Source organism: Heloderma suspectum, chromosome 4 (genome assembly GCF_057233095.1).
Source record: "Heloderma suspectum isolate Gila_16-S chromosome 4, 16-S_ref, whole genome shotgun sequence".
Taxonomy (NCBI): Eukaryota; Metazoa; Chordata; class Lepidosauria; order Squamata; family Helodermatidae; genus Heloderma; species Heloderma suspectum.
The window spans coordinates 73,074,293-73,099,323 of NC_139461.1; the positions used below are offsets into that span (position 1 = coordinate 73,074,293).

A 25,031-nucleotide genomic window follows, 5' to 3' on the forward strand; every position below is an offset into this window, starting at 1 on the left:
TTCATCTCCCTCTGTACATCTTGCAGGAATGGCTGCTTGTGGTGACAGCTGAGGGATGAGAAGCCTTCACGTGGGAGGTCTTTTATCAGGGCTGGTGGAATGGCCCCACTTCCCCTCTCATCTCTCTCCGTACAGCCTGTTTTACTGAAATATCTTCTGTTTTCTCAGGTTGTTTTCTGATAAGCTTTCTCGTAGTTCTGTTTGGCATTCCTTTCCATCTCTGCCTGTGCTACATCTAAATTAATATGACTGCAATAACTTGTGAAGATACTCTCTGTCAATTTTACATTTCTGTATCCTCAGTTCTCTTTCTGCCTGTAGGAATTTCAGTAATTTTTCTGTTCCTTCCATTTTCCTCTGCTTTATTATTACATCTTTCCCCATATAGTCATGGTAGTCAGGGATGGGCAGTTCATGATAGACTACCTGATGCCTCCCGATGATTGCAATTTTTGCAAAGAATGCTGGGCTATCTTTCATCTTGGTCTGATCCAGAAAGGCATTAAATATGTTTTTCAATTAAGGGTCACTTGACATATATTAGTTATGTCATAACTGCATATTCAGGATCCTTTGCATTGTAACTTAAAACATACTGGTTGGCTATGGAGATTCTAGTAAAACAACAACAACAATAAACTATGCAAGACTGGACATCCTTGATAATTCTGCATAGCACTGGCTACTGTTCAGTTCAGTTTCTGAAGTTCCCAGGAGAAGTGCGTTTTGTCCTGAAAACTTGCTCTGTAAATAGTACTTGGTAGCTAATTTGTTAATTCATTGTGCAGTATATATCTGTATTAAGATGTTGTAAGTATAAAGACGAATCAGAACTTCCTGCCAATAGGATTGCATATGTAAATATTTGCCACATTTAACACCTTTTTTAGGGCTGATTCAATTTATGAAGAAATGAAGCAGAGATATGGGACTCAGGGATGCTACTTACTTAAGATAAATTCTCGTGGGTCTGATCGAGGAGCTGATGAACAGATTCCTGATCCCTGGAGCCAATACCTCCAAAAAACCAGTATCCAAATGCAGGTATATTTTTATTTAAAAGATGCACTGCAACAACTGATTTCCTGTAATATACTAAAGGTTCTCTTCTCTCCTATTGCTGTATGTGTCTGTTCTTATTTTCTCTCATAAATTATTTGGCCATTTCCCCTGATCCATTCCTGCTAGCTAGATGCTTATAGCTTTTAAAAGCCTAATTAGGAAGGCAGTTCTACATACTAGTTGAAGTCAAGCTTTAGGTCCTCTTGATTGATTTTCTTGTATAATATACTCACTGGCAGCTGGTGCCTCCAGAAATTGGGGCTCTAAACATTACTGCTCCTACCATATCTTCCCTCTTTTCCACCTACCCAAAGCATCCACTAACTGCTCCACCCCAACTCTTCCCATGGAAGCCCCTCCTATCAGCTATGATAAATGGAGTTCCCAAGTGTAAAGTCAATAGATCTCTGAATACCAGGTATTGGGACAAACAGGAGTATTCTGGTGCTCTCATGCATTACTTGTAAGCCTCCTAGAGGTATTTAGCTGGTTGCTGTTAGAAACAGATTGCTGAACTAGATGGAAGCATGGCTTGTCCAAGATAATAAAATGAGTACAAGTCACTTGTCTTTTAGGGCAGTGATGTCTACTTCAGATGGCTTTAAAAAGGATTAGCTAAATATTAATGGAGGAGGGCTCTATCAACAGTGATTACCCATGACAGTGAAATTGAACCTTCATGTATACTTCTGGATGCTGGGGAAAAACAATAGACAAAGGCCATTATTTCTATGCCATTCTTACGAGTTTCCAGAACTTTGTGGCAGGCTGCTGTTGAGAGTAGAATGCTGGACTACATGGGCCTTGGTCTGACCTAGCAGGGGGATCTTGTGTTTTTACACAGTGATTAGACCCAGTTACCATTGCTCTGCCCCACATGTACTGAAATGAAACCCAACTCCCAAGGAGCAGAAATCAACCAATAGCAACAGAAGCAGAGTGATTAAATCAAAAGCGCAGCTACCCACCACCAAAGGCCTCATGGAACAGCCCACCCCAAGATAATTTCTCATTTCTATCACTTAAACTAGATCAGTCTGTCTCCCTTTAGTCTTCTTTAACCCATGTAGCCTGATTCTTATTTGTCTTACTTAGTTTCCTTGCCAGGAACAGCTCTTCCCTGAAGCCTGTTCTCCTTGGTCTGCCTCCAGGTGGGAGAACCAAGATGCGACTTTTAAAAAATGAGCAGCTGTTGTCCAGTCAGCAGTCTCTCACCAATGCCCCAGTAGCCAGCTTGCTTCCACTGTTCACCCTCCTTTTCCATGCTGTAGCCCAGGTACCCACGCCTGTTCAGTGCTCATCTGCAGCAGGGGTAGGCAACCTGTGGCCTTCAGCCTAATTTCAAAAGCCCTCGAGATGTGATTATCTCAAACCTCTGGCAAGGGTGATCTGTTCCTTCCATAGCAACCTGCTGCGTGGGAGGTAAGAGGGAAAGAATGAAAAAGTAGTGGTAGAAAGAGAGAAAAGAGAGGCCAAAACAGAAATGTAGCGCCCCACATGCTTGCTTCTCATCCTGCCCGTTGTTAGCTTTGTCTCCACATATTGCTGATATGCAGCCCTTGAGAGATTACTCATGAGAGAACGTGGCCCTTGACAGAAAACAACTTGACCACCCCTGATTGATAGGGATAAAGAGGTAGTTAATCTTGCCAGTTCTTTTTGTGGTCTTTTGCTGGCATCCCAGCACCACCTTCAGCTCAGAGCCTCAAAATAATCAGATATATTTTTAATAGTTTTGGCTGCGTGGATGTGCATTGGTTTTTAAGTCGTTTTACCCTTTCCAAAAATGTGGATGTCAGCATGCTGTGTGCAATGAATAAGAAATATCCATTGAAATAAGCTAATAGAAAGAGAATCCACATAGTTAGAGCTGCTGCTCACTCAGGGCTAACTCTGGCTTTTAGGGTGTCCTTGGCAAAGTGCCTGCTAGTGGGCACCATCTTCCATCAGTGGGCCCTGCTATGTTTACCTAGGAGCAGCAGTGCTTTGAGCAGTACTGGGCTGCTAATTCTAGATGCTGTTTTAATTTCCCACACTGCCCCAATACACTGCTGCTGGGAGCACTCGGCCAGGGGAAAAAATAAAGGGGAGTCCAGAGTAGGAATCAGTTGTGGGCCCTGCAGGTGTGCCCAAGGATTTGACATGCTGATGCCGGCAGTGTTCTCACCTTACTTGAGAGGAAAAACCCAGACTTCCTGGCTTAGACCCCATGCTAAGCAAACTGTGGATGGAGAGAGAAGTCTCTGTTCAGCAGCTCCCACTGGCAGGAGGAGCCAAGCAGGAGCGATCAAACAGTATGCACCACACCAGTGTGCTTAGTCATTCACAAGTAGCCAGAATTCTAAAGAATTCTGACTTACTGCAATGTCTAAATGTGGCCCTCTGTTTATGCAGGGCTGGGGGCAGCTCATCAATTTTGGTTCCTATTATAGTATATTTTTCCAGGTGGGGCACATGTATTTTGTACTTAGTAGCTGTGTAGGAGTACAAAATAAAGTAAAACATTTTTATTTATGAAATATTTTATTGAGGAAGAGGAATTTTGTTCAGTGAATATTTTGTTCTGTTGTCATTGTAAACACTGTAATTACCCCCTTAGAGATAACCAGCTTACTAAGTGTTGTTCTCCCTCCATTACCTTTTAGAGTTAGCTAGAAAAGACTTAGGTTACATTGGTTTTACCCTTTCATGGAGGTTTAAAAAGTGTGGCCTAGAGTACTCTGTCCAAAATAGATCTGTAGCTAACTATTGTACATAGTCCTCTTATTCCTCCTTTTTATTTGTGCTTAAGCATATACATAGCATACATCCCTTGCAAGATTGCTGTACAAATATTGATGTGGAATTTAATGAAAATCTGATACGTTCGTCTTCACAGAGAATATGTTTAAATTAAGTTGTACATTTTTAAAATGTAGCGTCCAAGTAAAATTGCTTGGGAAAGAAATTAGTAATTTCTAAAAGATTCTAGTATGTTCTTGTCTTAAAAAGTTGAAATTGTTTCTTTTATGTTCTATCCTGGCAGGAACCTTATGAAGATGGCCCATATACAGTAATTTCAAATAAGAATTCTGATCACTTTATACCAGTGGATGGGTTAGATGATGATTCCAAAGGTATATTTCTTTTTATAACAACTTGCTTAAAAAACAACAACCAGTGATCTTCAGAATACCACAGATCTCAGTTAACCATGCCTGAACTTTTCCCTGCCTTTATCAAGCTATAATAGTGTAACTGTCATTTAAGAGTATGTACTATCAGCTGGAAGTCTTTGGTTCAAATCTCAGTTCTGCTATGAACTCACAAAATGGTCTTCTGCAATCTGCTATTTCTTGGCCTCAGTCCGCATTTGAAATACGGGAATAAAACTGGTCTACTATATATTAGGTAATATTTGTGAAGAGCTTTGAGCTTTCAGAAGAGTATCAAGTGCTGTGTAGGGATGCTGCTGGTTCCCTAATGAATTATTCAAAAGCTTTTGCTGCACCATTGGTGATCATTCAACTCAGGGATCCATTATACCACAGTACAGCTGATCATTGCTTTCCCCACAAGTCCTAGAACTGCTCAGATCAGACTTTCTGGTATGATTCTGACCTTCTGTTATGATTGCCCTTTCACAAGTGAGGTCTAAAATGGGGTTGTATGCCTTTAAAAAAAAGTGAAGCTTGCTGGAGTAGTTGAGCAAATAGTGAACAATTAATTCATATTGCTCAAGGGCATTTGAAGTCTTATTGCTTTCTAAGGGCTTCTGAAGTTCAGTGCCACCCCACTGGGTATGGCCTCTGCCCTTCTGAGCTACACTTACCAGATCAAAAGATAGTCGCTACTGGTGACCTGGTGAGTGCATTTGTGGACTTCTCAGTAGAAATGTAACTAAAGCATAAGATGATATTATAGTTGTGATGTGTAGTAATCCTTTCATAGAAATAAACAAGAAAGAATTGACATGTTGAAAAACTATACAAATGCAAAGAAACTCAGTTAGAAAAACTTCAGATATGTTTGGATTTTTAAATTAATCTAAATAGTGAACGAACTTTGATAATTACCACTATATACTATAAGCCTCACAGATTGTTACACAACCTCAAATATGCTTTTCTGCTAAATGTCTTGTGTTGACACCTATCTAAATAATAAAATATCAATGGCATATATGCCACTTGTTTGCTTCAGGTTATTTTGTGGGACTCAGCATGTTTTTATCTACTTATGCAGTGACTGGTTTAAATATATCTGGTCCCATGATATGTTCTGGGAATGTGGCACTGTTTTAGATTTCTGGTTTTTCTTCTTGGAGAGGTGAATTCTGATCTCATATGAATTCCCTCATATTAGGGAGGAAATGTGACTGCCCTACCTAAACGGTGGTGGTACTTCCATAGGCTGTTACAACACTGGTAATTGTGTGTTGAATTTGGCCTTATTTCTCTCAAATAGCTCAACAGCTGATTACTTCACAGATTGCAAGCTTGTATGGGGACTTAACCATGTGCCTTTTAGTTAATGCTTAATTTGGTGCCTCCCTCAGATTTTTCTCACAGATCCTGGTTGAGAGCTAGTTTCAGTCTCTCTCTTTACAGAGAGGCTTATAGTTTACATTCCTAGTTGTCAGAATTCTAACTTGATACTTCATCCTTCACTTTGGAATCTCCACGTTTGCTTCAAATAGTGTGCATAGAATTCACACAAGCGTATTTAAATAAATTGAAGCCAGAGCTATGGAAGCTCTGATTTTCTGTGAAACATAATACATCATAATAGCCTGTAGCTACGGAGACTGGCTGAATGACAGGTAACAGTCATCTGGATTTACCATTTGCCCCCTTCCCTTTTGTGAGTTTTTGTGGCTTTTCTCCTGGCAATTTAGCAGGATATTTGTTTTCAAATATATATATTCTGTACTTTATTTTGACAGTCATAGCCTCTGTAAAAATACCAAAAAATGGTATCAATACAGAATGTAGAAATCTAAAATAGGCCTATATATAAGCAAGCATTTTTTTTATTTTGCACACTGGTATTATTTGAATAGCATAAACTAACATAATTTGGAGGGGAGTGACAGTAGCAGTATAATTTGCTGGTTTGTATCTAAACCTTTGTATCTGGGAACGGAAGAAGTCCTTCTGTTTATGGAGGAAACCAGAATCTGTTGGCGGCTTCCTGCTGGAGGTAGGGTGACAATTTTCATCAATTCCTCCTTCCCCCTGCAGCCCTCAGTGCCACTTCCTATGCTTTTCTGGAGGGTCCATAAACCCCCTGGAGTAGATTTTCAAGGGATGCAGGGGGCACATAGGGAATCAGAAAAAAGCACCTCTCCCACCCATGGGAGATCAAGTTCATTGAATTCTGCTCCATACAACTCTGGATCCAACTAATTCAATATAGAGAATTGAACACTCTAATGTAATAACTTTCAATACATAGAAAGGTATGGTATAAATTAATACACAATAACCTAGTAAAGTCTTGGTATAAATAGGAATTCTGTAATTAGAGTTCAGTTGAATGAGTAATTGTTCATATAATTTGTTTTTCACTAGATGGTTTATCAAATAACTTTAAGATTCATCCACTCCAATTGGATCATACTAGCGACAGTAGTTGTTTTGATGGCACTGATTATGTAAAACCAAATGCATCCATGCATGAATCGAAGAAGTCAAATACATGGACACCTCATGGCACCTGTTTGACACTCACAGATCATGATCGAATTCGGCAGTTCATACAGGAATTCACTTTTAGAGGACTTTTGCCACACATTGAGAAAACTATCAGGCAACTTAATGACCAGGTAAGTCATTCTCCCTCTAAAATAGCTATTTTGCCTACCTGATAAACTCAAAATAGATTCAGGTGCATACCTTGTTACCTGAATATCTGTAACAGGCTTAGCCAAATCCTCTGCTTGTAAACTGGGTATAAATCCTGCTAAACTCAATGGGGTTAATTCCCAAGTAAGTGTGCACAGCCTTACAGCTTATTAATGCCTGCAGAATTTAGTATGAAAGTCTTATCTATTCAAATATGTGGGAAAACTATAATATTGACATTGATATAATTGGCTGGGATCTTAAGGGCTATGCAGAGTGTGCACTGGGGCTGACTTCTTCCTTGTGCCCTCTGAAAAGCTGCTTCTGAAGGTCAGAGCAGCATTCACCGTGGCACAAGTGATTGCACCTAGGAAGGAAAAACAACTGCATTCTGAGTATGCATGGAAACACCATTGGTTTGTTTAAGTATTTCATTTATATCCTGCCTTTCCTCCAAGGAGCTCAGGGTGGCATACATAGTCATCTCCCCATTTTATCCTCTCAACAAACCTGTGAGATCGGTTAAGCTGAGAGTTGGCAACTGGTCCAAGGTTACCCAGAAGGCTTCATGGCCATGTGGGGGTTTGAACTTCAGTCCTAGTCCAATGCTTTTAATCACTATACCTCACTGGCTTTCTTAGTATGAGTTCACACGCTTCTTTGGGAACTCAGCCATTATCTGTGCTTGCTTCCGTACTGATGAGAAGAAAGCCCTGCTAGTCCTTCTTATACAATACTGATCAAACAATACTGAAAATTCTTTGTTTAAAATTCTTTGTTTAAAATAGCCTTCTGGTATTGAAATGCCACACACACGCAATTAATTTTCTGGTATTTCAGTTTTAAGTGAAACTGCATTGTCCTTTAATTACAAAGAAAAGGATTTTAAAATACCATCTCAACAGTTTATGTGCCTCATAGCTTTAATAAAGCATTTGAAATTCCAAACAAATAATAGTCAAGAAATTATTATTCGCAATTACATAAAAATGGCTGTTTGCAATAATCTGTGCATTTTTCAGAATAGCACCTGCTATTAATTTTTCTTCTGTTGTCATGGCAGAAACTAATTAAGCTCTCTGTTTTACAGTGAAACAAGTACCAATTCAATTTTAACAGCTTTAGTTGTTCAGTATGATATGTTTTCCTGGCAGAGAGTAGTATGCAATGCTACTCCTACATAGAGTTTACCCATTGAAATTAATGGGAGTTAAATTAGTTGTGATTAACAAGTCTAATTCATTTCAATAAGTCTACTCTACATAGTAGGACTAATACTGGATACTACTCAGAAACTCTGGCAGTAACGTCAGTCCCAATAATGTTTTAAACTCTGTTGTGACAATTAGATATATATTTTTGTGAACCGCCCAGAGAGCTTCGGCTATTGGGTGCTATAGAAATGAAATTAAATAAATAAATAAATATATAAGAGCTTCTTATAGTTCTGTTGGTGAACTAATAAACCCATTGTGTTGGACCCAACTATAGCCTTGGATTCAGTGGAGGCTCCTGCAAATGGAAGCAGGGAGTGGGGAGATGATTTTGAATGATTTCTTTTCCCCACAGCAGGCCCCTGAATATTTGCTCTAAAGGGTTGAGGGGACCCTCAAGAACAGTGTGGAAGGAAGCATGGGGGGTTGCAGAGGGGAGGTAAACAAACAGAAGTCACCCCCCCCCCCCAGCACTTTCCTTTGCAGGAGCCTCTGCTGGTTGAGAGCCCTTATGTTCACCAAAGGATTCCTTCTGTGAAGAGGATGTTAAAATAATGTCTAAACTGTTTCTGTGCCTTCAGAGCATTAACATTCCTTCTGGGAAGAGTACCATTGGATCCATCTCACTGTCTCTTCATAATCCTGAATAGTTTCATATCCATTTTAGCAGAAAATGAATATAAAATACTTAAGTGCAAGGATTGTGGTGGTGATAGGTTCTTCCATTCTCTCTGGTATATTTTGGGGTTGGGTTTTCAGTTGCGGGGGCAGAGTTGCACAGATCTCTGTCCTAGTTTTGACAGATTCTAGTATTCTGTTGCTGAATTAAGAATGAGGATTGGGGTTTATAAATGGAGTCTTTCCACTCTGTTTCCTAATCTGGTTGCTGCTAGTTTGTTCCATTTAGACAAATGCAAGTAGTTCGTAACTGTCCTGCTGTTAACTGTTTATCCATTAATTACATTTGATCCTAAATTCTGCATTATTATAGGTTTCTGTAGTGTTACTGCACAATGTTCCTCTTCTGATAGGACAGAAGAAAACTTCCTGTATCTTGCTGCAAGCATGGATTACCTCTGATCATCTCAGCTTTTCTCTAGGAATACTGTTACTTTTAGATGAAGGCCTGCTTGGCTTAAAAAGTGTGACACTTTGTGCAGTATCCAGTGATGTCATTCTGCTAATGCAAATTATGTTATGCTAGTGTAAAGGACCTCTAATGCAATGTCAGTAGCGTTAGCTTACACAGAGGCTTTTCCAGGGAATCCCATTGTGCGAGCTAACGCTGTTGGTGTTGTGATAGAAGTCCCTTATGCTAGCGCAGTGTAATTTGCATTAATGGAATGATATTGTTGGATGCTGCACTTTGTGTTCTCAGCGATATACATTGCTCTGAACATACCTTACCCCTTCATGAAATTTAAACACTCCATATTAGAGAGTCTAACTGCAAAACCTGCTTTCTCTTTACAACTGACCATCAATGGCTTCTAAATAGCACTGAGACCATGAAACAGTCAGCCAGGGTATACAGCTTTAAAAATGGCAAGAAACACAGCTTTATTAGATCTATCCATTTCAACATTTTTATATTCAAGGGGAAATGTTCATTAATCTTAACAAATTCAAAAGAAAATCATCATTTTGTTCCCTTGGAGGAAAGGTAAGACGCACATAAATATAAAATGTTTGTGTCATCACTGTGTGTGTTTATTCTCTACTAGGAAATTGTGTGTTGGGCTGTCTTTTTAATTCTTTGGCTCAGTTGGGTTCTCCATTTCAAAAATAACAGTTGTGCTACCAAAGCTTCATTGCAGTGCTTGTGCAAAATGTGTTCGGAGTTGTGTTCACAGTTGCAGACTTATACTTAACCACAGAGTAGAGTATGACATTCCAAGCTAATACTATAATGCTTCATTTTCTGGTCTCTTAATCTAGGTTAAGAGATAAGGAGAATCTCGTATAAGCTCACCATTCCCTTCCCCCAGCCTTCCCATCTCCTTTTCAAATTCTCCTTACCCTTCTCCTGACAGTCTGAACCTTAGTTAAGGGTTACATTTGCATAGGCTTTAACCATAGTGATCTCTAATCCTTGCCCCCTTATATATGGTTTACAAACCAGCTTCAAAGCTTAAGTTTCAGTTCCTGCTTATGATGGGAATCTTGACTAGTGTTAACCATGGTTAAGGCCAGTGCAAGTGTAAGCTTTAAGGCCCTCAGAGGAGAGCTGGGAAGAATTTGCATGTAAGAGGGAAGGGACTGTGGGATCCTTTTTCCTGCTCCTGGTATTTTCTCTGTAGTTAGAGATTATGCTTGCATGAGACCTTTATATGGAACTACACATAACATTTAAAGCTGTATTAAGAACACGAGAAGAGCCCTGCTGGATCAGACGAAAGGTCTATCTAGTCCAGCATTCTCTTCCCACTGTGGGCAGGAAGATGCTCATGTAAAGCTCACAAGTAGGACATGAGCACAATAGCACTTGCCTGACAGTGTTCCCCAACAAGTGGCATTCAGAGACATATTGCTTCTGATCCTGAAGGTAACATGTAGCTATAGTGACTAGTAGCCATTGACCCAGTTTGCTCATAAAGGCAGCAAATTGTGGGTTAAGGAATTAACCTGTGATTTGTCACCATTAAGTGTGAATGGGCCCATTAATAGCCTTATCCCCCATGAATTTGCTAATCCCTCTTAAAGCCTTCCAAGTTGGGCTGCCATCGCTACATCTTGTGGAAGTGAATTCCGTCCTGAATCTCTGACCAGGTAACTTCATTGGATGTCCCCAGGTTCTTCTCTTGTATGAGAGAGAAGAAAATTCTCCTTATCCACTTCCTCCACACCACAAATAATTGTATACCCTCTATTATGTCCCCTTTTTCTTGCCTTTTTTCTAAGCTAAAAAGCTCCAGACATTATAAACTTTCCCCACGGGGAAATTGCTCCAGGTCTCGGTCATTTTGGTTGCCTTTTAGTATATCTTCTCCAATTCTACTATAGACTTTTTGAGGTGTGGAAACCAGAACTCTGCATAGTATTCCAACTGTGGTTGTACCATAGATTTATATTATAGCATTATGATATAGGCAGATTTATTTTCAATACTTTTCCTGTTCTGAAGGCTGCATAACAAACACACTTGTGCATTTCAGTTCTTGATTTTGCAAGGGTAGTTTCTATAAATGGATATGAATCTGTCTGAGAACATTTCTTTACTTTTAACATTTAATACGCTGTGTCTACAAGTAACTGATAGAATAATATTTACATCTGATTTTCAGTTGATATCCAGGAAAGGCCTGAGTCGATCACTATTTTCTGCAACCAAAAAATGGTTTAGTGGCAGTAAAGTTCCAGAGAAAAGTGTAAACGAGCTGAAAAGCACTTCTGGTTTGTTGTGAGTAGATCTACTCATCGTAAAAATGCAGTGTATTTGGCTTTTATTAGGTTTTGGTTTGCTGATTTCCATATGTTTCCTTGTTTCTCTTGACATTGACAAACAGATTGTCCAAATGCAGCCAATGACATCTCCAGTTAATAAGCTGAAATGTGCACAAGCCTTTTGCCTGCACACCCTCCTTCCATTTCAGTTCACCACAACTAAAACAAGAAGTCTTCAGTTAGCCATAGCTGCTCATTATGTCTAAACCTGCAGTTTCCAGGTACGGAACAAGCCAGGTTCTTAAACAATGAGGTTGAGGTTAGTTTAAGATCTTGACTTGTTCCAAACCTGGTAACCATAGCTTCCAGGTTCAGACATAATGGGAAGTTACAGTTAATGGAAAACTTCCTGATTTAATTGTTGTGCACCTAGAAATGAGGAGAGAAGTGTTTGCAAAAGGCTCAGGTACATCCCAGCTTATAAACTCTGTATGTGATCCTCTGACCCACGCCATTGAATGTATGTGCCAGTTTGTTTAAAGAACAAAGATTGCTGAATCTTTGTCTTACCTTTGTCTTAAAGGGTAGTAATTATACAGTAGTTAAATAAAGTTCTTGGCACAGTATGTGGTTCAACTACATGAATTTATTGATATAACAACTTTTACAACTGGTTAAGAAAGAGAGTTGAAAAAAATCCTATTTTTATCCATGATGGCAATGACTCCATTATAATTGTAATGGGAATGGATGTACTGATATTGAACATTAAAAGAAAACCTTCCTTCAGGATATCATTGAAATTAGAGGTGGTGATCAATGTTTTTTTTTTTTTAAAGATGCTATTTACATCTAGGGCCGCGGTGGCTTAGTGGTTAAGATGCTGAACTGCAGACCGGAAGGTTGGCAGGACAGCAGTTCAAGACCCGAGTGCTGCATGATGGAGTGAGCTCCTGTCTTCAGTCCCAGCTCCTGCCAACCTAGCAGTTCGAAAGCAAGAAATTGCAAGTAGATAAATAGATACCGCTTTGGCAGGAAAGGTAACAGCATTCCGTGCACCTCGGTGTCAGTCATGCCGGCCACATGACCACGGAAGTGTCTTCGGACAGCGCTGGTTCTTCAGCTTAGAAATGGAGATGAGCATCACACCCTAGAGTCGGACACGACTGGTTGGGGACACCTTTACCTTTACCTTTATTTACATCTAGTCAGTGGATTGGAGCCAAAGTTTTCCTCCATGAATGGAAGAAATGTCCACTCATGGAAGGACTTCTTCCATGAGTGAAACTCTGTTTTTGTTCAAGGAGTGAAAACTTTAGATCCATACCCATATGTGTTAGAAGCAAGTCTTAAGCTGAAAAAAGAAGAGATCTGTCAGTGACTGTTAGTCATGATGTAGAACTATGTATAGAAGCAGTATACCTGTGATTAATGGATACTTGAGATAAACCAGGGATGGCTATCAGTGTTATACTGTTCTTTTGAGCATCCATAGACAACAGGTTAGTAATTTTGAGAAGCAGAATATTGGAGTAGCTGTATGTTTGTTGGATTCTTGTGTTCTTATCAATGTGGTGTGTGGTGTTTCCCTCAGATTGTGTTTTTCATCTTGTTTTTATTTGTAGGTACTCTCCAGAAGCACCAGAGCTTCAAATTAGGAAAATGGCAGATTTATGTTTCTTGGTGCAACATTATGAGCTAGCATACAGCTGCTATCATACAGCAAAGAAAGACTTTTTGAACGACCAAGCAATGCTTTATGCAGCAGGAGCACTGGTTGGTGCATTAGTATGACTGTTTGGAAAATGTATACAATTGCCTTTTTTCATTTTATATGTCTCCTTTGTAGTAGTATCTCTTTAGCTGAACATTAGTTATATGAACCTCCTAATCAATTCATATTGTTTCTTCCATGTAACCCATGTCAGCATACTCCTATTCTGAGCACCTAGGAATAAGCTAATTATTATCCCAAAACTTCGGAAGTTTTGCCACAAGATATTGTGATAGCTGCTGGCATAAAGGGCAACAGACACTTGTATACATCTATCAGTGGCTATTAACTATGATTGATAAATGGAGCCTTCCTGTTTAGTGGCAGTATGCCTCTGAATGCCAATTGCTGGAGGGCAATAGCAGGGGACGGCATTTTTTGGCCACTGTGGGATGTTGGACTAGACCACTGGATTTTGGACTAGATCGGGGTGGGCAACTTGTGTCCCTCCAGATGTTGTGGCCCACAGCTCCTGTCATCCCTCATCATTGGCTATGCTGGCTAGGGCTGATGGGAGTTGTAGGTCAAAATATCTGGAGGGACAAAAGTTGCCCATCCTAGGACTATATGGACCTTCAGTCTTATGTTCTTATGCAATAAGTGAAGTGATACCATGTGAAGATGAATAAAAAGGGGCAGTATCCAATGTTGCCTGTGTGCCAGTGGGACCCACTACAGGCACAACCTGGAGTTAGTGCTTCCTGAAACAACCAGAAATAAGCTGACACACACGTTTCTGGAATGGAACAGATCATCTTGCAGAAGGCACTCTGCTGACCTGAGCTGTTCTAGAAACAAGTGTTTGGGCACATTTCTGGGGCTGCTCTAGGAAGTGCTAGCTTCCTGTTGTGCTGGTGATGGGTCTCACTGGCGCAACATCAGCAGAAGTACACAGGCAGTGTTGGATACTACCCCTGGATTTTAGGTATATTTTATGGTTATGCTGAGTCCTTAAATTAGAACTGTAGGGAATGTTTTGAGGAGAAATTATTCATTTTTAAATGTTCGCATTTTAAGCTAACTAGCAACGACCTAAAAGTGAACTAAGCAACTTTGATTTTGAAATTGATAGTGAGCTCTTGGGCTAGATTTAAAAGCTCTTAGCTTTCCTTACATTGCCTGCTGGACTTTTAAAGTCTTTTTAGGGTGCAATCCAATGCATGTTTAGACTGAAACATGTCCTACGACTCCCAGCATTCCCCAACCAGCATGGTTGGTTTCTGTCTAAACGTGCATAGGATTGCACCTTTAAAGTGTTTAAATTGATTGAAATTAGGCTAGTCTTGAGCAAAAATTCTAGAACAGAAAAGGAGATATAAATATTCATTTCAAAACAGTGTGAGTACCTTATAATGAAAACAAATGTTTATATTAGAACAATAAGTGTAAAAACTGTAAAGGAATTGCCAGCTGTTTGTTGTGCCTAAATGTACTAGATCCTTGAGTTTTAAATTGTTAGTCATAAGTGCTGTCAAAGACAGATAGTGCTTGAACTAACTCTTTGGATGTGTAGAGATTACTTCCCATGTGCTTATTACAAATGTGGCTCCAGAAAAAAAAAGAATAGGAATGGAAAGGAACAATTAGATTCAGGGCCAGTAGGAAGTTTTGTCTCACATATTATAATCTTCTGAAACAAGAACAAGTCGATACATCACATCATATATTTTTTATTTAGGCAAAAATTATATTTCTTGCATGTGACTGTTGCCAGCCCAGGTTAAAATAAGCCCATGTTAGCTTGTTTTTAATCAGGGTTCTCAAAGTGAGTTTTAAAGTAACCGGGGTGTGCTTGCTGAATCTCCATCCGTATTTCCTGTAGAAATTGTATCTTCCTGGAGGTTTCTTGTGAGTGTTGTAAAATTCAATTTTGTCAAAAGTACCTATTCAACCTGTACGCAGAACACATCATGCGATGTGCTGGGCTTGATGAAGCCAAGGCTGGAGTTAAAATCGCTGGAAGAAACATTAACAATCTCTGATATGCAGATGATACCACTTTGATGGCTGAAAGCGAGGAGGAGCTGAGGAACCTCATGACGAAGGTGAAAGAAGAAAGTGCAAAAGCTGGGTTGCAGTTCAACCTCAAAAAAACCAAGATTATGGCAACCAGCTTGATTGATAACTGGCAAATAGAGGGAGAAAATGTGGAGGCAGTGACAGACTTTGTCTTTCTAGGCGCAAAGATTACTGCAGACGCTGACTGTAGCCAGGAAATCAGAAGACATTTACTTCTTCGGATGACAGCAATGACAAATCTTGATAAAATAGTGAAGAGCAGAGGCATCACACTGACAACAAAGGTCCGCATAGTTAAAGCAGTGGTATTCTCTGTAGTAACCTATGGCTGCGAGAGCTGGACCATAAGGAAGGCTGAGCGAAGGAAGATAGATGCTTTTGAACTGTGGTGCTGGAGGAAAATTCTGAGAGTGCCTTGGACTGCAAGAAGATCAAACCAGCCCATACTCCAGGAAATAAAGCCAGACTGCTCACTTGAGGGAATGATATTAAAGGCAAAACTGAAGTACTTTGGCCACATAATGAGAAGACAGGATACCCTGGAGAAGATGCTGATGCTAGGGAAAGTGGAAGGCAAAAGGAAGAGGGGCCGACCAAGGGCAAGATGGATGGATGATATTCTGAAGGTGACGGACTCGACCTTGGGGGAGCTGGGGGTGGCGACGGCCGACAGGAAGCTCTGGCATGGGCTGGTCCATGAAGTCACGAAGAGTCGGAAGTGACTGACCAAATAAACAACAACAAACAACAAACAATAATAGTGAATCATTTCAGCCCTGTGCTGCCTGAAACACAATCCCTTTCCCTAAACATGTAGTTGACCCGTAATTGTGTGTGTGAAATTTACTTGTACATAGTTTTTTGTTGTGATTAAAGTTTTGTAGCAAAAACACTTGATAATAACTATTTGTATTTCATAGGAAATGGCAGCAGTATCTGCTTTCCTTCAGCCAGGAGCACCAAGGCCATACCCTGCTCATTACATGGATACTGCAATTCAAACCTATAGGGATATCTGCAAGTAGGTGGTTATTTATCTGTAGTTCTTCCCAATAGAAGTTAAACTGTTACAGTCTTATCGAGTCTTTTTCATTGCTCAGTAGTAGTGTATGATTACTCTATGTGACATCGGCAGTATAGGGTATTGGAAGTTGTAGTTTTAACTTTCGAATACAATTATTTTGGTTGGCTAGGCAAAGGCCAGCATCAAAGTTACTTCTGGCCTATCCAAGGGCAAAGGTAAATGAATATATGGTAGTTTAGAATATTAAATTATATAGCAAATCTTGAATTGTATTACTGTTTTACCAAAGATGAAGCCAGGTTAAAATCTGTGCAAATATTCCATATAGCAAAAGAACAAGTTGGTGGTTACATTGTTCACAATCTTGTACTCAAACCATGAGACTACTTTTAATAAAAGTAGTGCTATATTTATTCTGTTTAATTAAACTGTGACAAATTCACATACTAATCTGACAGGTGCCACTTACGAAACAAGCATTGCAAGATATACATAACTGGATTTACATTTCTTTTTTTTAGGAACATGATGCTGGCGGAGAGATGTGTGCTGCTTAGTGCTGAAATATTAAAAAGCCAAAGCAAATACTCAGAAGCAGCTGCTCTCCTGATACGTTTAACCAGTGAGGTATAGAAGAATATTATTAGCTATTCTTATGTATTGAAATGAAATGAGCTTTTTAAAAAAGAAAGTGCTTTTTTTAGAATGCAACTTTCTAAGTAGGTGGAATAGTGCCCAGAAGAAAAGTTTATAGCATATCAAGTAATGCTTCTGCTGATTTGTGTGTAATTGCAGAAAGCATTCTATCCTGTATTTCTTAATTTATGGGAGAATCATGAAACATCTATCATGGCCACAGAATAAACTCTGGTATTATTAATTAACCACGTTTAGAGTATCCTATTAGCCTTCCTTGAAAGAAATTTGTCAGGAAGTTAAAGTGTAGTTTTCAGTAAGCTACAGTACTAGTTCATGCATTTTCTTATCTGCGAAGGGGGAAAAAATGTGAAGCTGTGAAATAGGATAACATTATAGGTGCCGGAGAAACCTCAAGCTGAATGTTTGCATTCTTCATATTTTCTCATGCCTTTTAAAATACTGAGTTCAAGTAGTACAAAAAACAAGGAGCAGTATAAAGATAATGATTGGAATGATTTCAAGGCAGGGAGCTTTTAGAATTGTGTAAGCTTATTTTGTATAGGTAACAGAATCAGAAGGAATTAGTTGTTCTGTGTCATCCAGGAAGCATTATTACTTCGAGGTTATATGAGTGATACTTCAGTTGTATATCAGTGAGGTTATGTAGATGATGTTGATCAGTGTCTCAGGATTACAGCTCAGAGTTAGCTTATAATATTCAGTACTTGTTCCCTATCTCTTTTGCTTTTTGTTTAATTGAAATATATTAAAGCTTACATTCTTGTTTTTTTAATTTTTCTGTGGAAAAATGGCAGCAGAGCGCTTGGATGGGAATGGTGAGTGTTAGAAATGCCAGCTGGAGTAGCTAGCTAGAGGGTTAGGCAGTGTGTTAAATCTGTTGTCACTCATCTCTATTACCAATCTATTGCAATATCTGACTATTGATCAAAATATCAACGAAAAAGAATTCATGTTGGTGGATTTGTGTGGTTCTGAACATGAACATCTGTATTAAAGCATTACTGTGCTGAACTATTGGCAGATGACACCCAGGAGGACCATTATCCTTTGTGACCATTAAGAATATATGATAATATCTAAACTCAGGAGAAGAGCATGTCTATGGAAGGCAGTTTCTGATCATATTTAGGTTTGAATCAGTTTTATGTCCTATTTGCATTTTCTAGAGGACGTATCTATTGCTGTTGTATGCTGTCACCAGTGCTGAACCAAAGACAAGGGACATAATATGCATCCTTTTTAAACCTACAATATTATTTTGATTTTTAAATTAATCAGAAATGCATGTGATTCTAGCATGCCCACTCTGCTTTGACAAATGCAGTACTGAGTATTTTTTGTGATTCTTAAGAAATCATCTGTGTAGTATAAAAATATTTTTAAAAATTTGTAAACAAAGCTGTACAATGTAGAAATAAACTGTAAAGATAGGAAGTGTGTACACCATTACATTTTAACAATAAAACCTAAGCAAAAAGTTCAACATCTTCATTGACATCATAGGAAAGGTTCTGTGTTTTAGTTGATCTAAATTATATCTATTTCTTCTAAACTCAGTAAAAGGAGCCCATTTTATGCAAAAAGTCTCAGCTGTATTTCATCCCTCTCTGATGTGTAGTTCTGTTCAGTCACAGGAATTATATGTCTGTGTGTAGTGGGTTAGGGTGCTTCCAGTCAGAAGGGTCCTAGCGCTCAAAGTCCAAAGACATTGTGCAGTTCTGTCTTTTTTTTTGTATCCATAGACTGTGGATATGAGTCCATTTTAAATATTTGCAGTGGAATTTGGATATAACTTATTCAGTGTTAGCTAGTGAAGATGTATAGAATAGGCACACTTCTACCGCATCAGTATTATGATGGGTCCTTCCATAGTTTTGGACTTCAGAGCCTTCTCTGGTGATATTTTTAGGATTATATTTCACTGGTTAATTGTAACTTTTGTCTTATCACTCACTGTTTTTAATAGGATTCAGATCTTCGGAGTGCACTGTTGCTGGAGCAAGCTGCACACTGTTTTATAAACATGAAAAATCCTATGGTTAGAAAATTTGCCTTTCATATGATACTGGCTGGCCATAGGTATAGTAAAGCAGGGCAGGTAAGCTTTGGATATTAGGAAAGAAATATCAATTCTATAATTTTCCAAATGGCTTGATTGTCTCAGCACCTTTTAATATAATGCCTAATATCAATATAATGCCTAATTCTGCTCCAGTTGAATGACATGTAGTAGTCCTACACCTTTGAAGAGGATGCTCAGAAAGGTAAATATTAAATTGCATCATCTACAGAAAGGGAAATAGGTATTTGTTTCTTAAAATGATCTGACTACTTGGCTCTGGGCAATGAGCTGGATTGGGACCAAGGTGTCTTGCTGTTTTAGAGAATATTTTTATTCATTTATATGTACCACCCTTCATAAAAAAAATCCCATGGTAGTTTACATAAAAAATTAAATTAAAACCTAAATATTACCAATATAAAAAGTATAGCAAAAAAATTAATTAAAACAGGGACTGAGATCTAAAATCCCTAAAAGCCTTGGGGGAATAAGGTTTTTCCCTGACACTTAAGGATAACAGATAGATGCCAGGCAAGTCTCTGGGGAGGGAGTTCCACAAGTGCAGTACCACAGCACTAACCTCCCTCTCCCTGCTTGTCACCTGCTTCGACTCTGATGGTGGAGGGATGTGAACCAGGATATTGGCAGATAACCTTAAGATCCAGGCACGTTTGTACAGAGATATACATTACCATTAATTGTAAATCCTTTATACTGATAGTGGGTTGAATCTTCACACTTCAGGTTCAAGTCTTCTGGAATGTAATTTTATTGCAATGTTTAATTTGCCATCAAGGTAGCGTTTAATTTGCCATCAAGATTTTTGTGGGGTAGGGAAGGAAGGGGCACACATTACAGTAAGTCTGAGTTGCATCTTGCCTACAAGACTGCTGCTAGTATTAATATTACATATTTAGTTTTAAAGTCTGATGCAAGTAAATTACAAGTGAAAATGTATACCTGATTACTGTGGTGGGTTTTTTAAAAAGAGAGTCTGCTCACAGAAACAAGTGACGTATTCTGCCAGTTTGAAACAGTTTTGCCGTCTGCAGGTCCATTTCTGAGTATAATTCAAAGTGCTGGCATTTACTTTTTAAAATTCTGCAGCTTGGGACCAGAGTTCCCGAAGAACCATCTTTTCCCACATGTACCTGCCAATTCATTAAGATCATCAAAGGCCCTTTTGCAGGTGCCTCCACCTTTTAAAATTAAGCGGGAAGTGACTGGGAAGAGGATCCATTCCGCTGTGGTTTTTGCCTTTGGAATGCTAACACTGGCTTGTATGTCTTAAGCACCAGGCAAATGCCTTTTTTATTTTTTCAGGCCTTTTTAAAAACAACAGCTTAATTGGATGTTGGCTTACTGCACATGTTTGTTTATCATCACGCCTCCTGTTTTTAATGTATAGTTCTTCTCCATGATCTCTATGCATCACACTTGTGGGCTCTGCGCCTGCAAGGAGCCTCAATTTGGGAAGCTTCTATAGCTGAGGAAGTTTTAGTGGTGCCATCTCCCGCACTGTCCAGTATGCATGTTCCTAGCAGGTTCCCGCTTATTTCCTCAGTTCTGTTTCAACTGCCATAGCATGCGCCTCATAGGGAAAGCTCTCTTGTTCGCTTTTCAAAGCGTTCATTTCTTCTTTCTTTTCCTTCTTACTATAAAGTTTTTCTTTCTGTCTCCTTATAATTTTAGTTTATTTTGTTTCACGACACTTGCGATCGCCCTCATGGGCATATGGCCCTCAGGGCGCCTTAATGAAAGTGCACCCACTGCGGGGCAAAACTGCGTCCCTCAGACAAGTACTGTCTCTGCCTGTTCTGCCTTGGTGAAGGGCACATCACTGATGCTTGTCCTCATTGTAAAACCTTCTCGAAGCAAGCGAGAAGACACAAATCAGATTGGCTGAAAGCCACACTCTGGAAAAGAGTGCTGGAATTGGTAGAGGAGCCGACAGATGTGGCAAACCCACCAGTTTCACCCTCATACAATCCGTCTGCCACACAGGAGCTTGGCCCAATGTTGGGGTCATCATCACCTCAGCACCGTACTCCACCGAGTACCCAAGATCCCCCTCCCACACTGGGTAGATCGTTGGTACTTGCACTGGCAAAAAGACTAACAAAAACGGTGAGAGTCTCTAAGTAGGCTGGTCTATCTTCTCATTCTAAAAAGAAGATAAAGACTTTTAAAGAGTTGTGTGATTCTGCTCGGGATCGCGCATCGGGATCTTCAGGTCTATCCAAATCTGCATGAATGTCTTGTGACTGGGGCAGCCAGCATTCCAACTCGAAATGAAGAGCCAGCTGTACTGCTTGCAGATTTCTCGGGATCGACAGTGTCCACCAGTACTGGCCACATCTGCCGCTGCTCCACCAATGCCTTCCACTTGGATGCAGTCACCTATACCAACAATTGCATCTGCTGCTCCGCCAATGCCTTGTTCACCCATTCTGACAATGCAGTTGATGCAAAGGGTAGAACCGATTCTGATTGGAGGGTGAGATATGGGACCTGTTTCCGACAGAGCTGACCCTTCGGCCACCTTGTCGTTATGGTCTAGAAGGTCATGTTGCAGGCCATGGATGGCACTAGCACTCTCTGAGGTCTGTGTGGTCGTGTGTCTCCAGTACTAGAGATCATGCCCCTAGTTTTTGCGAACAAAGCTGATACCGGGAACAATCCAGATTCCCATTTTCGGACTGGGGCAGACGTTCAACATGGGACGTGTGGTACAGGAGACCCCAGATTTGGGTTGACTGCTGTAATGAGCCATACGACTAGTACCACCAGTACCGTCCTGAGCCTCCCTGTTGGGGAAACAGCTGGTACCATCGACACCCATCGGCGATGGCATCGAGACCTCCAAACCAACCAGTCGCTGTGTGCCCTTCAGCACTGCTAGCACTGCCAGTACAGCAGAAAGAAATTCAGCCTGCTTTACCACCTGCCCAGCAACCACAGCAGACTATACAGTTACAGCCTGCCCTGCCCAGCTACTCAGCCACTGTCTGCACTGCCTTTCAGTGCACTGCTCAATATGGGTGGCACTCAGTCACTCCGTACAGAGATGAGGGAGAAGCGCCCACCAGGTCTCATCAGGGTAGTCACTAATGTCTGGAACGGAAGGTTACCAGTCAGATACTATGTCTCAGTTGTCATGCCCTCTCCCCATCTCCTCACCAGATGTGATCGTTGGCTGCAATGAAGCCATATCACCGTCAGAAGATCTGGGACAATTCTCTAACCAGATTAGAACGGTGCAGGCTATGGGCCTAGAGACTCAGCAGATGGCTTCCACAGTTTCAGGACCCTGTTTTTGACACCATAAGTGTGAAGTCTTTCAGAGCTGTGGCCATTCCTCTACTCCCTGTGTTAGAGGAAACTATTACCTCTAATAGTGTATTATCACACAATCCACCCGCCGTCCCCTCTTTAGTGTCATACTCGAGTTTGATGTTGGATACCAAAAGTATGCTTTTGTAAAAAAAATTTCTCTCGGTTACGAGTCACAATGTCGGTCTCAAGGAACTGAGAGAATAAGCTGGGAACCTGCTAGGGACATAAATGCTGGATGCCGGGGGGGGGGGGGGGGCGGTCCTGTCAAAGCTTCCTCAGCTGTAGAAGCTTCCTGAATCAAGGCTCTACAGAGGCGGAGCCTTGTGTGAATGCATAGATGACCATATGAAGAACTACGGTTACAGATAGTATACACCTGTCTTTATTGATTGTATTAATTGTGTTTACTGGTTTTGAGAGCATTTTTCTGAAGGGGTGGGTTATAATTTTTTATACATAAAGAAATATTGAAGTGTTTCCCAAGAGTGGTACTATGATTCTCCAGAATTCTTTATCTGGGAAAATGCTAAATGGAAGAAAGAAAAACCTTTTGTGGATCATTATAGGGCATGAGCTGTATCTTCTTTGCCCTAAGCTACTTTCTGTTGAAAGCTAAAGATTTACTTTATTTGTTGTAGTAATAGGGGCTCTTTTGGCTATACATAATGGGCGGGTTTGCATGTCACTTTAAGCCATGGTGGTTTATAAGCTACTCACACAATCAGACAATTAAACTATGCAGTGTGGTTTATTCCCCCCCACCCCGGCCCTTCCTCTCTTTACAGTCCTCCCACTCAGCCAGGATGGTATCCCAGCTTCCTTTGCGGTGGAAATCATATCCCATCATCCCTCGTGCCACCACCATGCTTCCCAAGCCAGATTTCCAAGCCTTTCCCTTATCTCCGGCCTTGTGGACCAAAAACGAGATGGGGGTGCTACACCCTTGAAAGTTTGCAAGAATGGGACAACGTTTCATTCACAGGTTCCCATAGTGGGGAGGTACCCAAGGCAGAACTAAAACTCTGCCTCTCCATGGGAAACGTGGGGGTTTGAAACTTTGGAAGTTTCCAGTGCGTACCACAGAGGAAGAGGTGAGGGCGGAGATGGGTGGAGAGCACAGTCTGTTGCTAGGCAGATCTTGGAAACAGAGATCGCCCAAGAGGAGCAGAGCAGTGGCAGCGGTTTTGACTGCTCTTGCCAGGCAACTCTGTAGGCGATCTATTTAAACCGTTCTGGAGCACTAGACAACACGATAAGCCATAATGGTTGAAATAAACCTCACTGCAGACCATGGCTTATCAGGGTGGCTAAATAAACCACTGTGGTTGGGGAAAACTGCCTGTAGACAACACAATAAACCATCATGGCTAATTCAGAAAAATAAACCATTGTGGCCTATAATGTCATGCGAATCCTGTTATTTAACCCATGGTGAGACTGTGGCATGTGCGACTGCCAGTTTGAATATGCAACTCCGATTTGGAAGTTGTGTTGCATTGTTGAACCCTTGCATAACCCACACTCATCAGGTTCACAGGACAGACAACTGAGTGGGGGTTGCATATGCAAGGTGGTGTCCATGGGCCTCACTGCTCCCCGTGGGTTAAATAATCCACAACAAGCCATGGTGTGTTGTCTGAACCCATTTATTATCTCAGTTTTCATTTGTGATGACTAAGCTATCATGAATGAAAAATAAATGAAGAAAACCATCCAGTTAAATAGCTCATGATGTTCAACCTACCTGCAAAATATTCTTTAAATTTTACTTCTGGATATTTTAGTTATAGAAATATATACTTCTGCCATCTCCTTGTTTTTGACTCATTAGCACAGGCTGTTTCACTTATTGCAATCGCAGCTACAAACATTGTTACATACCTTATAAGAAAACAGAATCTTTAGATTAAAATTGTGCTGTTAGCTTCTGGTGATTTCTTCTTCTAGCCTCTGTATTTAATAATTTCTGAAATCTGATTAAGTAATGGTGTCATATTGACATGAAATATCTTTTTCTACTTTTTTAAAGCTCTAAATATAGTTGACTTTTTTAGTCTTAAGCTCTAACTACTTTGACATGTGGAATTGTATTTGGTATATTTAAATTTTATTTTGCAGAAGAAACATGCGTTACGATGTTACTGTCAAGCCATGCAAGTTTATAAAGGGAAAGAATGGTCACTTGCAGAAGATCATATAAACTTCACTATTGGCCGCCAATCTTTTACACTTCGACAACATGACAATGCTGTATCTGCCTTCAGGCATATTTTGATCAATGACAGCAAGCAAACTGCTGCTCAGCAAGGGGCCTTCCTCCGAGAATATCTTTATGTTTATAGGGTAAGATGTCAGATTTTGTCCTCAGTGGAATTTTAACTTGTAAATTAACTTCAAATACTGTTGCAGAATACTTTTTAAGTTTTTCCTGCTTGATACTAATGGTACATTTCCCTTTGCATGATGCACCTAATGCTTGGAGCACTTGTTGAAAATGATGTATTCTAGTCCAGCTCAAGGTGTTTGGGTGCCTGAGGTAGAAAATCTAAATGGCACCACCTCCCACTTAATAATATGGGGCATAATCCACTGGCAAGTTCTTCTGTGCAAGTCTCATTTATTTTTTTGATGAGGCTTGTATAGGAAAAGGTATACGTGGATTATTCTTCAT

General features: G+C 40.1%; 1 protein-coding gene across 2 annotated transcripts in view; it reads left to right on the plus strand.

Moving 5' to 3' along the window:
- TRAPPC8 (trafficking protein particle complex subunit 8) overlaps positions 1-25,031 on the plus strand; it is an 84,752-nt gene that overhangs the window by 25,710 nt on the left and 34,011 nt on the right. For both annotated transcript variants that reach the window (XM_084849619.1, XM_084849620.1), the window contains 9 exons: positions 891-1,044; positions 4,088-4,178; positions 6,615-6,868; positions 11,386-11,501; positions 13,111-13,261; positions 16,199-16,299; positions 16,824-16,929; positions 18,929-19,060; positions 24,479-24,703. In XM_084849619.1, coding sequence (XP_084705745.1) covers positions 891-1,044; positions 4,088-4,178; positions 6,615-6,868; positions 11,386-11,501; positions 13,111-13,261; positions 16,199-16,299; positions 16,824-16,929; positions 18,929-19,060; positions 24,479-24,703 — 1,330 coding nt within the window. The remainder of the gene's footprint in view (positions 1-890; positions 1,045-4,087; positions 4,179-6,614; positions 6,869-11,385; positions 11,502-13,110; positions 13,262-16,198; positions 16,300-16,823; positions 16,930-18,928; positions 19,061-24,478; positions 24,704-25,031) is intronic.